The 17107-nt window shown below is 41.1% G+C and overlaps 1 protein-coding gene across 1 annotated transcript in view; it reads left to right on the top strand.

The window, feature by feature from the left end:
- The window catches only part of EXT1 (exostosin glycosyltransferase 1), a 262470-nt gene extending 249119 nt beyond the window's left edge, over window positions 1-13351 (top strand). Inside the window, exons 8-11 of the mRNA XM_004679623.2 lie at window positions 827-916; window positions 6384-6544; window positions 8038-8209; window positions 12816-13351. Of these exons, the coding sequence (XP_004679680.1) occupies window positions 827-916; window positions 6384-6544; window positions 8038-8209; window positions 12816-13001 (609 nt within the window). The 3' untranslated portion in view covers window positions 13002-13351. The remainder of the gene's footprint in view (window positions 1-826; window positions 917-6383; window positions 6545-8037; window positions 8210-12815) is intronic.
- Window positions 13352-17107: the final 3756 nt, after the last annotated feature.

The raw sequence follows: 17107 nt of genomic DNA on the forward strand, positions 1-17107 counted from the left end.
GCTGGACCTGTCACCTAGTCACCTCTTGTAACACGGTTAGCTAACTCATCCTTTTGCCCCACGGTCCCCGAGACACATATGCACAGCTCCTTGTGCCTTATCAGCAGTCATCCAGTCATCCAGACTTTATTTTTAGATTACCTCTTTAACCGTCCTGTTTTTTATTTTTCTGAATTAATGTCATTTTAATGGAATTCTTTTCAAGTAGCTTTCCTACTACCATTTTTGCTGTAGCCACCTATACACCTGTGTATATATTCTTTTGGCTGGGTGCTACATAAATGCGGGAGGCGTAGGTGTTGGCCTGCCCTGGCCTCCCAGGGTGCTGCTCACACATGCCTCGCTGCTCCCTCCACATGCTCATCCCTGGCCGCTCATGCTGCTTCGCTCCTCCTTGCCTCTGCATCCACTGAGCGCTCCATCTGGTAGGCCCCACTTCTGTTTGTACCTGGCAAATTCCTATCCATCAAGGTCCTGTTCCAATGGCACTTCTGTGAGGCCTTCATTTGCTCTTCCACATGTCTGGCAGCTCCCCTCTCTGGTCTTCCAGCATTTTGCATATCAGGTTCTCAGTGGTCATCTACTTCTCGGTCTCTCTGCAGACTCAGACTCCTCTAAACAGGATTTATCTCATTTACCTTCATACCCCCTTTGACTACTAAAGTCCTTGGTACACAGTAGGTGCCTAATAATTGTGGAACAAATGACTCCTCCCTTATGGGAAATGGAAGGCTTCTGCATTGACGGTTGATGAGATGATAGAACGAGATGGTAGAACGTTCTCTTTCCACGTCCCCAATGCCTGCCCTCTACTATCTCCTTGCAGGTGATGAGCAGCCGTTTTCTGCCCTATGACAACATCATCACAGATGCAGTGCTCAGCCTGGATGAGGACACCGTGCTTTCAACCACGGAGGTACATGCCCCCTCCAGGAACAGCAGGGGCTCCCCATGCAGTAGCCCCAAGCCCCAGGGTACCCTGCTCATGGCCAAGTCAAGGGCATTTTTGAAAATTTCTGCAAAGTCGGTTTTAATCAACCCATTGCCTCTTAGCAACCTGCCACCCCAGTACCCTGAGGAGGGCAGTTTCCCCTCTGTTTTCACCACTAATTTGTTCCTCATTTGCATGGCCATCCCTCACCACTCCCCTCCTGCCTGCCCTCCGCTTTTGTGTCTAAGCAGTACAGCTGTGACAGGTGAGCAGAGAAGCAGGGAAGGCAGGCAGGGGGGCCTATTTCACACAGTCTTGAAAGTACATGATCCAGAGCTGTGGCTCCGCCCTCCCCCCCATGACCCTCGTGTCAGTGTGGTGTGTTGCCTGTGTGAAGGAACACGATTCTGGGTCTAAAGCTAGCTCTTCTGGCTTTAAAGGGCTCATTTGCTTTCACCCACACAAGAGCAAGCAGTTTCACTTTAAGACTGAAATGGCGATCCCTGCTATTTCAGATGTTCAGGTATTTGTGCCAAAAATAAGATTGCACAAAGAATGTGTGAGAAGGAAGATAGATATAGTAGAAAACCAATTTTTACAACTCGAATGAGTATTGATCTGTGAAACCTTACTTTAAGCCATAGAGGGGCCCAAAGACAGTTAGATATAAAAGGTAGTATATTGGAAATACATTATTAATGGTAGCTGCTAAAAAGCATGGAGGCTTAGCAACTGATAAGTTTTCTCCTTTTTATTCATAATCATATTCCTTGCAGTTTTAACATCAGCACTCACTAGCACATGTGTCTGATTTCGGTAGACTATTGCCTACATAGCCACCACTCTGTGTTAAACTTAGTGTTTCTTGAAATTCTCTGAACGCTTCCACTTTCCACCCAATGGAGTTGAACTGACCGTATGCACCAGGGCGACCTAAATGATCCCAGGACACGGGGTTCTGGGCCTCACGGTGCTAAACTGCTTTCTGTGTAGCCCGAGTGCTATAGGTACTTGGGGGGTGGGGGGGTGACTAATTAGGAGGAGGGGATTCAGGTGTGAACACACAGCCGCTTGCATCATGTGGAGAAGAAAGGGTGGGTTGAAGATATGCTTAGTGTTCAGAGGGAAAGACAGGCATGAGTTATGGCTGGGGGTGCTCCGGCTGGTATTATTCTGCTGCCTCCTGCAAGGGAAGCTGGCATCCTGGGCACATGTTCATTTCGCAAGTAGCTACTGAGGGATTTCTTTGTCCTGGTATCCATGTTGAGTACCTGGATTGCAGTTCCTGCCAGTGAAAACCAGAATGCTGCAGCAAACAGGAGTCACTCACCTGACTCAAATGAAGGGTTTGCAGGTGGGGTGATGGGATCTCACAGGAGACTGAGAGGGCCCTGGAGAGCAGCAAGAACAGAAAAGCTCTCACCCCTGGATCTGAAGGATGGGGGTGAGGCAGAAGAGTAGAAGGAAATAGCATTTCCAGGGTGCTTAGAAGAAGGGGCTGTGGAGGAATTTTGGCGCCAAAGCAAGGCCGAGGCAGGACAGAAATACTGCCAACTCCCTCCCTCCTCCATTTCCCCACGGGCAACTCCACTGGCCTGACCCAAAGGAGGTGCAGTGTGTAAGTGCCGTCATCCCAGGGCACAGAGCACAGCAAGGCGCATCAGAAGGGATCTTGAAGACACACCCACCAAAAGCAACGTGTTGCCATGGTGATATGTATGGTCCATACAACGAGACATACACCTACATCACGATCGCATCACCTGCACATTGATTCATCTTCCCACTTGCCTGGACCCGGGGCAGTTAATTGGTCTCCCTCGAGGATTTGTTTTGCACTGTCCCATAGTGAAATAACCATCAGCTGCTGTGATGTAGCCACGTGCCTGCAAATTTCTTTTCAGAGAATAGCAATTCTAGCCACTCAGTGCATGCTGGGAGGAGCATGTGTTGTATGTGAAGTAATTAGAAGTCAATGTGGGTTGAAAATGATATGTAAATTTAAAAGGTTGGCAGTCTGGTTTCCTTTTGCCTGCTGATCACAGAGTGGCTGTTGCCTAAGATGACCGAGGAGGAGGATTTCTTTTCCTCTTTTTTAGGTGAATAGCTGTTGGGTCATTTTCTTTCCTCTCTAAGGGTTCTGAGCTGGTGAAATATCTTTCAGTCGTATTAAGTATGGATTTTAAACAGCCTCTTCTAAAGGGCATTGGAGAGAGATGGTTTATATTTATTTACATTTATCTGGGTTGCTGCAAATTCTCAAAAGAAAACAGATGTTGGTTTTTAAGAGAAAAGGCTGCTTGCTGACCTTTGTCTCTTTGATGTGTTAATGATCTGCGTGAAAGCAGAACTATCACAAGAATCACAGTTTTATCTGAATTTACTTTAAGTTCCTTTGAAACCCTTGAAACAGCTTTGAGATAGTAAGAAATTCATGTGGCGAAAACACCCCATCGGGCTCTCTAGTGGTGGCCAATGTGCGTGTTTCCTTTTCAAAGAACAGTGGGAAATCCCAGGGAATGCTGACAGCCAGCCTCATTCTTTGAGATCAGGTTGCATAATCTACCAGCCCATCAGTTGGTGACATTAATATTGGACCACAGTGCCCATGGGCAGGGCATCTTGGACTGATTGCAATCTTCTGGCAAATATCCTTTCCCCTGCTGTTCTTTAATTTTTTATTTAAAGTTTTTTTTGTGCTTACAGAACTGGGGTACAGGCCAGAGATGTGGTGGGTGAGAGGATTCATCAGAGACAGAGTGGGGAGCAGAACAGGCAGATCCACCGAAATACACTGCTGAGGGGAGCAGCGGGCAGGAGATGGGGCAGGTCAGGAGAGGTCTGCCACGCCATGTGGGTCAGCTCCCTGGCCAGGGATTGAACTTGTGCTGCAGTGGCTTCAGAGAGCCTCTTAATGTGGTGCTTTAACCCGTTGTGCCACCAGGGAGAGCCTGTCCTTTAACTCTGAGGTACTCCCTGCTCCCCTCCAAACTTTGGTATATCTGTTCCTTTACCATACTTCCTCACACCCTTCCCACAATGGTATAGTTTTGGGAACAAGCTACATCTATATGTTAGTGTTTGCTGGGAATTTATTTTGTGTATATATATATATATGTATACTACATATATTTTTATTGAGATAAAATTGGTTTACAACATCATAGATGATTTAGAGGTATAGGATCTCCCACTTCGGGTGTTGCTACCACATCACATCAACCCACTAGTTACCCACAGTCTTCCACCATAGTCCATTAAAATTTTCTTGAGAGAGGGCACCAAACTGGGTTTTCATAAACATTTGGCTGTAGGCTGCTTTTACAAATATGTTGAACTAAGTCCAAGGAGTCTAGAGATAAAAGGACCCTTACAGATCACTGTTTCCCAAAAGATGTTGTACCCATTACGCTATTTGACATGATTTATGGCATGCATATTTCATTTTAACAATTGTTTACTGTAAAGTTTGTTAGAAAATGACCCAGCCAACAATCTTGGATTGCATAGACATGTTTACCTAGGATGAGGCTAATGGGGAAAAGAAAGGAGTAGGGAGTCTAGAAGAAAAATATTAAGTAAGTCTTGGGCTGCATGGGGGTGTTGGCATATAGGGAGAGCCAGGGAAATATCAGTCCAGGTTTTGTTTTCTGTAATTAAGGGAAAAATCATATAACAAAATTTACCATTTTAAAGTATATAACCTAGTGGCCTTTACCACATTCAAAAGGTTGTATAGTTATTGCTTCTACATTGTTCTAAAACATTTTCATCATTGAACAAGGAAACCCCATATCGATTAGTCAGTAATTCCTTAGTTTTTCAAACCACTCATCTTTTTTTTGGCTTTATGGATTATTCTGGGAATTTCATATGAAGGGATCAGAATATATAGCCCTTTGTGGCTTCTTTTCATTCAGTGTGTTTTCAAGGTTTGTCCATGTTGTAGCATATAGCAATGCTTCACTCCTTTTTATAGCTGAGTAATATTCCAGTGTATGGATAGATATATATATGTATTTCTACACACACACACACACACACACACACCCTCTATGGTTTGTTTATTCTTTGGTTGATGGAATTCAGGCTGTTTTCATCTTTTGGCTACTATGAATAGTTATTTGCTCTGCTTTTGAACCCTGGAAAGGGAGGAACTGAGCTAGTTGGCATCAGTCTGTCACTAGGCTTTCATCACCTGGCTGGGGCTTGAAATATTTATGGATTAAGTGAATTTCTCATTGCATTGTGTATCAAGAAGAGATCGGACAAAGGTTGTAGGATGAATGTATAACCCCCAGAGAAGATAAATTGCTTTGAAAACTGTGGCACCAGAGCTAAAAAGGTTCTAATCATAGTATAGACCCCAACCTGGAACCAATCTGCCTGCCTTCTGATCTTGACTCTACCACTTACTGTGGAGCAGATTACTCAACACTCCACATACATTAGCTCCCCTCTCTGTAAATTGGAGAATATGTGATTACCTACTTCACAGAGTTTTTTTGAGGATTAAATGAGTTCTAACGTGTGTAAGTACCTGTTAACTATGCTGCCACATGGGAACCATGCCATCGTTATGAGGATGATAACGATTTTTTGCTGGGACTATATTTTTATTTTCTATATATCATCATTCGTCAAAAAACTGTAGAAAGGCAGAAGTGCATTTGTACATTTGAAGAAAAAATCACTTGCTATTTATCAGTCTTAATTTACAGTGAGTTCAAAAGAACTTGCTTTGGTCGCTGACAGCAGTGGAAGGCCATTCAACTGCATTTCCTTCCACAGTCCTGTGGCTTCACTTGGCCCTGCCCCCACCTACTCTCAGGGAGTTTTCACTATGGATGCTTTTTCGAGATTTCCCTGGCACTGTGCACCCTCCAACCTGAGAGGCCTGGCTTATTGTTTCTTTATGATATCTGCTCTGTATTCCTGTTAGAATTTGTGCACTTTTAAACATGTTTTCTCTTGCTCTTAAAAGGATGCTGTTATTTTAGTCACTTTGGTTTTGCTGTCTGCTGGTTATAAGGTTTGTTCTATATTCAGGTTCTGAATGTATAGAGGAAATCTGCTCCCGTTTATGAAACACATGCATTTTGCCTCACATGAATCAATGATCACGTGCACCTCTGAAGAAAGGGGGAAGAGCTGCCTTTTTTTGACTTGTTTTTGAGCTTGAACAGACTGGAATCTAAAGGACGTATCAGTACATTTTTCCCCTCTTTCATTTCCGCAGGAATCTCAAGTTTCTTTAACAGAAAACATTAAAATGTGCATAATTATGGGGCAAAATGTCAAGCAGTCAGTTTAATTTGCTGATGAATACATGGAATTAATGTTTCGCAACAGTCCTGGGATTTCGCATTATGAATTAGCAGGGGGAAGGTAATGTTTTGTTGACATTTGTTAACGCTGTTGATTGCTTGTTTGGCTTGTGTTCTGCCTGCAGGTGGATTTTGCCTTCACGGTGTGGCAGAGCTTCCCTGAGAGGATTGTGGGGTACCCTGCACGTAGCCATTTCTGGGATAACTCTAAGGAGCGATGGGGGTACACATCCAAGTGGACGAATGACTACTCCATGGTGTTGACAGGAGCTGCTATTTACCACAAGTGAGGAATTTGTACATCTCGCATATGGGTTTTTATATCGCGCCTTGTACCAGTTCCTGGTCACTATTTAAATAGGAACCGGGCTATGTCTTCTTCTTTGTGGTATCAAAAGTATGCAAGTGTGCAAAATCAGTTTGCATACTTGTTTAAGTTCTTTGGAGGTGATCAACATGTGTCTCTTAGGCCAATAAAATTACTATGGCCTTACTGCATTTCCAGATTAGAGTAACATAACATTTTCAGTTAGTCTGAAGGGTGCGAGTAACTCAGGAGGTCTCAGAATTAGATTACTAATGAGAATAAGCACTTGATTGCGTGTCCCCAGACACCCTTTGTTTTAGGTGCTTGGGTTGACCATTTAGTGAAATCGAAAAAAATTCCTAGCTCGTGTAGGTCTTACATTCTATCCAGGCGATAGAGATGCAGCATACAAAATAGCTGTATAATATGTTAAGGAGAAAAGTTATATAGCAAAAAGACAAAGCCTAGATGAGGGCTGGGGAGAGGTGGGAAAGCTAGTTGAGGGAGGTGGCCAAATAATCTTCATTGAACCAGTGAGCTATGGAGAGAGACTTGGAGGAGGAAGAGAGGAAGCTAGCCAAGACAGTATCTGTGGCGTGCAGGATATTCATCGGCTGTACACCCGAAGCAGAAAGCTGGAAGTATATCAAGAAGACCCATGGGCCTAGAGCTGGAAGGAAATGCACAGTGCTTAGGGCTCAGCCTTGTTCTCATGATCCCAGCCCATGAGAGTTACTGGTCCCTTTCTTTCTGCCACCTCCTCTCAATGAATCTGATTTACTCAAATGACTTCCTGTCAATCGTTTCCTTTATGCCTCTGTAAAAATAATAGTAAGATAAGAAGTAATACAAATGAATTGTGGGTTCACCATAATGATTGACCAGCATATTAACTAGGGGTTTGCTCTAACAATACTGAAGCATATGGTTCATAGACCATGAAGTAAAACAGTTTAATGCTGTGCTTACATTCACAGGTTAATATTGAATCAGCTCTGATAAAGTCAATAGCTAAAATGTAAAGCAGCTGGTAATGACGTGCATATAGGTCATCATAAATAGCTCCTTTTGTCGTCTCAGCATTGGGGTTCTCTTTCTAGCCACCAGCTTTACAAAAGTCAGGTAGGGCAAACAACATCAATATCTATATTTATCTCTGTACCTTGTTTTCTGATATGTAAGATGGAAATAATAATACCTCTATCATAGTTTCTTATGAGGATTAAATGAGGCATTTCTTGGAAAACACTTTAGAACATTTGAGTAAGGCCATATATAGCCAGTGTCATGTAGGTGGTAGCTATTACCATCATCATCATTACTCATGCTGTGTTTAGAGATTCAAAGAATGTGTGTTTTCTGTCAGAGGACCACCTGCCTTAGATAATAGTCTATGGCCATACCACCCTGAACGTGCCCGATCTCATCAGAAAATGATGGCCCTCGATGAAACCTTTGTTTGGTTTTCACAGATATTATCACTACCTGTACACTCATTACCTGCCAGCCAGCCTGAAGAACATGGTAGACCAACTGGCTAACTGTGAGGACATTCTCATGAATTTCCTGGTGTCAGCTGTGACAAAATTGCCTCCAATCAAAGTGACCCAGAAGAAGCAGTATAAGGAGACAATGATGGGACAGGTAAGAGTCGATCTCGCCTTCATAGTTTATGTGGAGTAGTAGGGCTCACTGTTGCTCTAGAAGTATGATGAGGAGATAATCAGAAAAAAAAAACATGAAAGCTTGAGACCATGTACGGTTGGCACAGGAATAGTTGGGAAGACAGAAGTCAAGAGTATCTTTATATCAAGCATATAAAAGCTTGCATATGACCTATCACAAGGTGCATGGGAAAAACATATCTTTTCCATGCTAAGTCTATTGGAGGTCCTTTATTTAATGGGTAGCTTATGACATTCTCTGTAACACAGTCTTCTGGTGCTTGTTCTTGAGTTGGGCAAGCATCATGGTTGGCAGTTCAGGAGTCACAAGACTTGATTTTCAGCTAGAGTCAGCATTTATAGAGTGGCTGAGCAAGTCAGTTACCTTCTGGAGCTCTGCTGACTCATGTTTAAATGGAAATGGCGAAATCTGCTTCATAAGGTTGAGATAGCATGTGTGAAAGCTTTTGTAAAAGTAAAATATTGTTCTGAGTCATGAAAGTTTAGTACTAAAGGTGCTTGCCGGGAAATAAAAATTCAACTTTCTATTTTCACCAGTAAGAAAAGTAGGACCCAGGGAATTCAGACATACTGCCACAAGTCACCCAACATTAGACACAATGGAGAGTTTGAGTTCCAGGCTCTGTTCTTCCTAATGCTTTTTTTTCTACATACTGGGGCCTGTGTTAGTACAGTTTGAAAATGCTGGAGCCTATACCTTTATTCATTTTGGATAGAACCCACTATATGTAAGAAATCAAATACCATAAGACCTTCTAGAATCACCCAAGTTAAATCATAGAGAATCCAACAAGATTAGTATCAGTCTTTAAGGACATCCTTTACCTTGGTTATATCAGATCAGTGATTCAGGGATCTGTGTATTTTGTCCAATGATTATTAAAAAATCATGTACAGACCTCGTTTTTATACAGGAAAACTTAACCAAGTCTCATGTTAACATAATCAATGACCTTTCATTCACTAAGTTTAGTAACAGCAAAAATAGTAGAGGATTTTAAATTTATGAAATTTCATCATCCAACCTTTACTGAACATGGAGGTTGTTAGGCATGTTCTCGACACTGGTTATGACAGAGTGGCTGTCCTTGTTGAAAAAAGAGGCTAATTTCCCTTTATACTAAAGGGACAGGCAAGAGGATTTCTAGGAATTGTTTGTCTTTTAGGCAGAAAGTCTAGTCAAGCTTTATAGACTTGACTATAAGCAAGCTCTGTAGACTTGACTACAGCAAGCTGTATTGACTGGCTACCTATACTTAGGTATGCTCATGTATCTCACCTCATTTAAGGACACAGCATTTCTCTAATAAATTGTTTGCTCAGAGAATTCTTTGAACTTCCCTAAATTGATACACTAATTAGGATAGAATCCTAATAACATGTTTCTTAGGAGTTGTTTTTATGACCTTTTCATAGATTTTACTAATTCTACCAAACCAGTGTTTCTACTAATTTTATGCATCTTTGGGGGCAAATTTTAACTTACAGCTTTAGATCTAACTACAGGTATCTAATTGGACATGTACTATATTTCTTCCCATCAGTCACATAAGTTTATTGGCTGGCTGGCTGGAAATGTAAATGGCTGTCATGCTCTAAGATTCTTCTTTGTTACATAGAAAAATATCTCCTCTAATTTGTTGGATTGATCCAAAATAAATGTTAAAACCTCTAGGTATAAAAGCTATTGGATGATTCCACTGGACTTATTTTTCTTTTTTTTTTTTTTTTTTTTTTTTTTTTGGTAAGAATAAAACTGAGCTTAAGCTCTTGACATCTTGACAGCATTTCCACCTGCATCTGTGAGTGGTTGGTTGGGTCCCTTGGAAGTGGGGAAGGCCACTTGCAAACCCACACCAATTTGGGAACTTGAGGAGGTACCCTAAGGACTGTCTGCTCTGATAGGGAGTGTACTTGGCAACTTAATTGAATAATTTCTCTGATAAGCCAAGCAGAGATCCTCTAATATAAATGACAAAGGACAGAAGCTCCGTTCTGCCTCTTTGTAACATTGAACAAATAATTTTAGCTTCCCTCAATCTATTTGTTCATCTGTACAATCTATTGTTACCCAGGTAGATAACTTCACCAGGTCATTGTATATCACAAACGAACTTCATGAAATCGCTTTACAAGTGATACAGCTTCCCCCCCCCAATCTGAAAATAGAACATTCCTATGGTTTGGTGGGTGATTTGGGGGGTGGGGGGGGGATCTGGGAATGATCAAAAGTTTTTCCATATCAATTAGCATTCCCAGACCCAAAATACATGAAATCATAACTATGAGGAACTTTATGCTACCAGGTAGTATAAAGTTTTGTTTGCTATTCTGGTGTCACAAGTAACTTGACATTTGTGTTTATCTTCAGTGGTTACTTCAAGCATGTTTCTACTTGAGGCTTTAAAGTGAGTCTGGATGAAACTCAAAGTAAAATGTACCTTCCTATGAAGATATTCTCTAGCAATGCATAAGGGTACAAGGACACCACACACACACACACACACACACACACACACACACACACACACACACACACACACCCCTCTCTTAAAGAATAACCTACATGGGTTTGTGTGATTTTATCCCATAATCAGGCAGTTCACCCTTCTGTTTTTTCTTAAAAGAAATGGTTCTAAGGACATTATGTTTACTTGGTCTACTTGAACTTCAGCCCTCAAATTATTTAAGGCTTTCTTTTAAAATCAGTGTCAGTCTTCTTCTATTATCTAAAAACATTTAACCAACCCTGGGGGAATGCAAAGAGCTTAAACTGTATTTCTACTTCTCCAGAATAAATGTCTTTGCTATTCTGGGTTAGCGGTGACTCTTTACAGGGCTGATTGTCCTGGCTAATATCCAAAATATATGAAGAACTTCTAAAAATCAACAATAAAACTCTAAACAACCTTAGGAAAAAGTATGCAGAGGCTCCAAGTATACCCTTCTCCAAAGAAGACCTACAGATGGCCAAGAGGCACATAATCAGATGTTCAGCATCTCCTATTTATTAGGGAAATGCAAATCAAAGCAACAATGAAATATTGCCTCATACCTATGAGAATGACTATTACCCAAAAGACAAAATCCAGCAAGTGTTGGAGAAACTAGAGAGAAATGAAACATTTATAATTGTTGGTGGGAATGTACATTGGTGCAGCCATTATAGAAAGCAGTGTGGAGAGTCCTCAAGAGTTAAAAATTAAAATTCCATACCAGACATTTACTCAAAAAAGGCAGAAACATTGAAGAGGTACATGCACTTCCATGTTCATTTCAGCTCTATTTATAGTAGCCAAGAGTTGGAAACATCCTAAGTGCCCATCAAGAGAAAAGTGAATAAAGAAGCTATGTGTGTGTATACATATATATAGATATATATGTATACACACACACTGTGTATACATATATGTATGTATACACACACATACATATACATGTATGTATGTATATACATACATATATATATTTTTTATGGAATACTACTAGCTGTGTGGGGCAGGGGCAGTTGTAATTCTGCAGCCTGTAATAACATGGATAGACTGATATGCTTGATGAAGTAAGTCAGTCAGAAACACCATGATTTCATTCACATCTGATCTATAAAGAAACAAATGAACTAAATAAAACAATCCAATGCTTATCAGAAAGGAGGGTGGGGGGCAGGTAAAAGATTTCAGTTACACAGTGAAGGACAAAATTTAACTTTTAATAGTGAACTTTATGTAGGTTACACAAATGTTAATTTGTAATGATGCACACTTGAAATTTATGTTATCATGCAGTGTTACTTCATGCAATGTTCAATAAAAATTATTTGAAAGTATGTATGTTTTAAAATACTTGGATGTTTTAGTGCAGTGGAAAATGCAACAATTCTTGGGATGAAAGAAGAGCAGAATTTTGAGGTTTGGGTGCATAGTCTGCCCCCTACAGACACCCTGTCAGCACCGAATCCAACCTTACACTTCATGGGGTGATTTCAGTGCAGAAGTCCTCCAAGAGCAAATGGATTCTTAGATGCTGTGTAACACTGGCCTTGAAATGTAAAGTGCTTTGATTTTCTCCAACAACTGCTATAACTTATTTAAAAACGGTTCAGTGACATCTTTATACAGGTAGAGAGATAGTAGAAGGTAGGAAAAGAGAAAGAAAAACGTCTAAAACTGAATTATTGATAGCCTCAAATTCACCAAGTGAACAAGAAGGTTTTAGAACTGTTTTTGAAACCATGAACACCTCTTGAGTGACAGCCTTTAATCCCAAGCACAAAGAGAGGTTTTCTATTTTTTGACCATAGGTTTTGAGGTTCAGTTGTTAAGTCATGCACTGACCAAAGAATTAGTAGATGTGGATCTGTGTGTATTTCCAGCATTGAGGAACATTGCCCTGGAAAGCCTTCTCATTGGGATGAAGACCAGAGCTCATGTTCGCACTGTTTCCACGCACCCGGATGGGCAGCTCTGTGGCCACAAGACTGCGAGCTCCTACCCGCCCAGGAGCCTGGCTTGGTTCTCTGCCACTTGCGCGGCTCTCATTGTCTTCCGTGTTTCTCTCTTCCCCAGACATCTCGGGCTTCCCGCTGGGCCGACCCTGACCACTTTGCCCAGCGACAGAGCTGCATGAACACGTTTGCCAGCTGGTTTGGCTACATGCCGCTGATCCACTCTCAGATGAGGCTGGACCCCGTCCTCTTTAAAGACCAGGTCTCTATTCTGAGGAAGAAATACCGAGACATTGAACGACTTTGAGGAATCGGCCAAGTGGGGGAGGGGAAGCGAGAAGGGACAGGGGTCAAGCTGCTCTCACTTCCCAGTGCAGATCCACTCAGCAGTGGAGCCAGATTGTGCCAAGTATCCAAATAAACTTAGACCAACAGAATGACAAAAGACAAAAGGCCAATGGGAACTCACCTCCTGGCTTCTGGGACTGCTCGGAACTGCTTCAAACTCACCTCACTGGCTTCTATGTCCCAAGAGTAGGTTGTGTACAGTTTAATTATGGAACATTAAATAATTATTTTTGAAATGATTGCTATGCAGGTTTAAACTTTTTTAATGATCAAAACTATTAAAAACCAGAGTTCTTTCTTTAATCAAAATTGTGTTGGTTGTGACTATTTCAAAGCTGCTACTCCCCCAACATCGCTGTCATTGACCATGCAGGGTCTCCTGCGGTTATAAAAGCTCAGACTTCATGACAAACACAGTGTCACTCTGTCCAGTGTCCAGTCATCACTGGGCATAAGTTAAAACAACTTCATTATTCAACTTGCCCAGTGCAAATTGTTTTCCACTTTGAATTTGCAGATACACTTGAACTTTTATCTGTAAATGTCCCTGCATGACAGAAAGTATTATGACTTCCAGGTAGACAGTTCAATTGAAAACTTTGTATCTGAGATATATAATAGGATCACCTTTTTCTTTGGGGGGGTGGGTGTGGGGATGGGCATTAGTACCTAGAAAGTGCTAGTGTAATTAAGAAATGTTCAGTTTGCACAAAGAACCATCTGAACAATCCACCAGCATAAGAGATAGAAATTGACCCATCACATCCTATGCCTTTCAGGGGGTATGTGCTGGGTTATGTGTTCTACCACTGACGTGCATTGACTAGGAGCTAGGAAAAATGTTGGCTTAGAGGCAAAAGACGAAGGAGTGTATTGGGAGGAAAGAATATTTACAAGACAAGCTCTTTCCTCTTTGTGTAAACCAAGTTTCAGAAGCTTCTCTATTGAGAAATAAGTAATAATATATCAATATTCACCACTGAACATGAGGATAGCTGAGGAGTAATAGAGGGTCAGCCTCACTATTGGACACCACTTTTGATCAAACACTGTCTTGAGCAAAAATCTGATTCAAACTAATTGGAAAATCATGAGACTAAATAATCAGAAAACTAAAAATCGAAAAAAAAATGTTAACACTTATATTTCATTTCAGTTGTTAACTCTGTGGAGTTTAGTTGTACTTTTGTTAAAAAGAACATCTCTATCCCTGCAAATGCTGCTTTGAATGCCTGAAAATTATAAAACTGCAAGTACAAACTGACATGATATATATATATATATCCCTTATTTCCATTTAATAAGATGGAGATATATAAAATGATATTAAGTGTTTTCTTCTACTTGAAGAGGCTAAGGAGAATACAAGGCATTATTTGACCCTGCTGCCTATTATGATGAATAGATAAGTACTTAATTTTCCTTCCCCCCAAAAAAAAATTGTCATACATTTCATAAATTTATCTCTGGTGTTTTAGGAGAAAATTCTATCACAGAGTTTTGTTCCAATAACTTCCAAGTGCCTGGCTTAGGTCAGTAGCAACCATAAATCCATTAGACTCAACCTCATCCTGCTTTGTAGACATCTGAAAGAGAAGGTGGAATTTACAGTGATAGTACCAGCAGGGAGATTGAAACCAGGTGTTTGCAGATGTGCAGGGAGGTGACTCCATGTGTTACCTAGTGTCAGTGGGGGTGATAGCCCGCCTGTCCAGAGACTGTTGTGTGTGGTGTACAGGCAATGAAGTTCAAGAGGGACTTGTCTCTGAAGCCTCGTTTCTTACAAGCCTTCATATCTACCCAGCTCTGGCCCACTCCAAACTTGGGACCTTTTCTCCACATTGAATGTGATCGCCTCTTGTGTATTTGTTGAAAAGTCAATCTTAGTTCATGCTCCTTGCACTTGTTTCTTGCCTGGACCACCCTGACTAAAGGTTTGAGGTCATTTACATTGCAGCTGTTGGCAACTTACAGGGTTGGCAATTAATCCTTATTCATTTGACCTTTGCAAATATATATTAAATTTTTCAGGGCTGCCAGATTCTTTTTTATCATTCTCCTTTGCAAGAATGAATGCAGTGCTGTATTCAGAGACCCTACCCAAGTTGCAACATAGGTTGTCACTGGCTTGCAGAACAGTGTCCCTTCTTGTATCAGTCAGTCGTGGCAGTGGGGCAGGCAGTGCTTTGCCAGGCTTAACTGTGACAGAGCTCCTGGTGCATGTTTGCCACAAACAATGTATGTTCCATGAAACAAAAATTAAGGTGGTAATTAGACATGAGAAGAGGTTCTGACACACATTGCAGCCACTTTAAATGTCCGTGGTTTATGTCATTCTCTGAGCAAATCTCTTTGGGATGTTAGTGATTAGCTTCTTTTCCCATTTACAATAAACCACTGGGAATTGAGCAATGCTTAGCATATCAGTGAGGCCCATCTTAATGCATATGGAAGAGTCATATTTCACTGTAGCAAGTTGACAAGTCATAGGCATCTCTGTAGGACGTCAGAAGTTATCTCTCAGCCAACGTGCATGATAACCAGGGGTCCCTAAGCAGGCCAACATGAATTGGTAAGAAGCCAAGGCCAGAGAGAGCTGTGCCAGCCACATAACTTATCACATGCTGAAAATCCACAGCCCCCAGCAGCCCCTCGTGATTTCTACATATCTTTTTCCAGCTCCATATTTGGACACATGACCTAAAAAATAAATTTTTAAAGCTGGCTTATGTATTTATTTATATGAAAAACTTTATAAATAGCAAATCAAGCTACCTATACATTAAACATGTCACCTTTCTTGTAAACAACAAAATGACGCAAACTTGAGGCTAGAAAGAAAATTCCATGAAATAATCATTGGGATCATGTCACAAAAGACTGCACAGCTAGGAGCTGGGCTGGGGGTTGGTGGGCTGCCTGGACATATCTGGACATTTTTTTAATAAGATGCTTCCCAAGAAAGTGAAATCAATCACTCCTGGGGCTTGTGTGCATTAGTGTTTCATTTCTTCTTGTTATAAATGGTGCTCAAAGAAGGATCAATCTCGGTTGCTTCCTTCAATTTTCCTTTTGGAGTCATTTTTGGTTTTCATTTACAGTAGGCTATGTTAGCCTTATTTTAGTGGTTCTGGATACCTGGTCACTTAATGGAATATTATGCCAGTGGCCTTTCATAAAGGTTACTGAACTTTAATCAGGGGTGAGACAAATGAATGTGAATAGACCTATATACTGTTAAAAAATATATATAAAATGCAGCTCTTGATTTAGGAACTGATGAAATTTTAATGAAACTTTTTAAAAGGTGGGAGGCAAGAGAAGGCCAAACACCTCAACAGGTTAGAATCTGAACAAGACTCTGCCTACACAGGCTGAATTAAGGATGCAAAGGTCCAGGCAAACTTCCCAGACCAGAATGTGTCTTATGTTCCCTCAGGTTTCTGAGAGCTCCAATTTTAAAAAGTACCAGTTATTGCCATGAACTCTGAAATAAAAACTATTTAGAAGCCTGTGCTAATAGTTGATATGATCAACATGAAGCTGGTACATCAGGGTGCTGAATTCATGTTCCTTTTCCATTTCCATTCGCAGTAACAATGAACAAGAGCATTTCAGATGACTTTGTCATTCTTGGCCAGATTTGACCAAGAAAGTTCTTTCACTGCCAACCTCATTATCTCAGGCTTGCCTGATGGAGACAAAGTTGTTTTGAGTTCTTAGTGAATAATCCTTAATAGCAGGTTGTGCCAAACTTGTCTCCCTCAGTCTTAAAACTTCAGTATGACTCCAAGTCAACTTTTGAGAAGAGGGTTCAAGAACTCTGAGACCTCAGTCTCTCCCATCACCTCAGTGACACTCTCCAGAAGCTCTGGATTAAAAAGCATAATCTCAGTAATGAAAATGACTTCTGGAAACTCTCCTGTCTGTAGTCACCTACTTAGAGTGCCAGTGTGTTCCAGATCAGGAGCTTAGATGAGCTAACCATAGTGGGGACTTTGCCCAATTACTGATAAATCCACAAGGAAGGTTGTGAGATCCTCGGGAACAGACACAAGTGAAAAA

Source organism: Condylura cristata, unplaced genomic scaffold (genome assembly GCF_000260355.1).
Source record: "Condylura cristata isolate star-nosed mole 26May11 unplaced genomic scaffold, ConCri1.0 scaffold00009, whole genome shotgun sequence".
Lineage (NCBI taxonomy): Eukaryota > Metazoa > Chordata > Mammalia > Eulipotyphla > Talpidae > Condylura > Condylura cristata.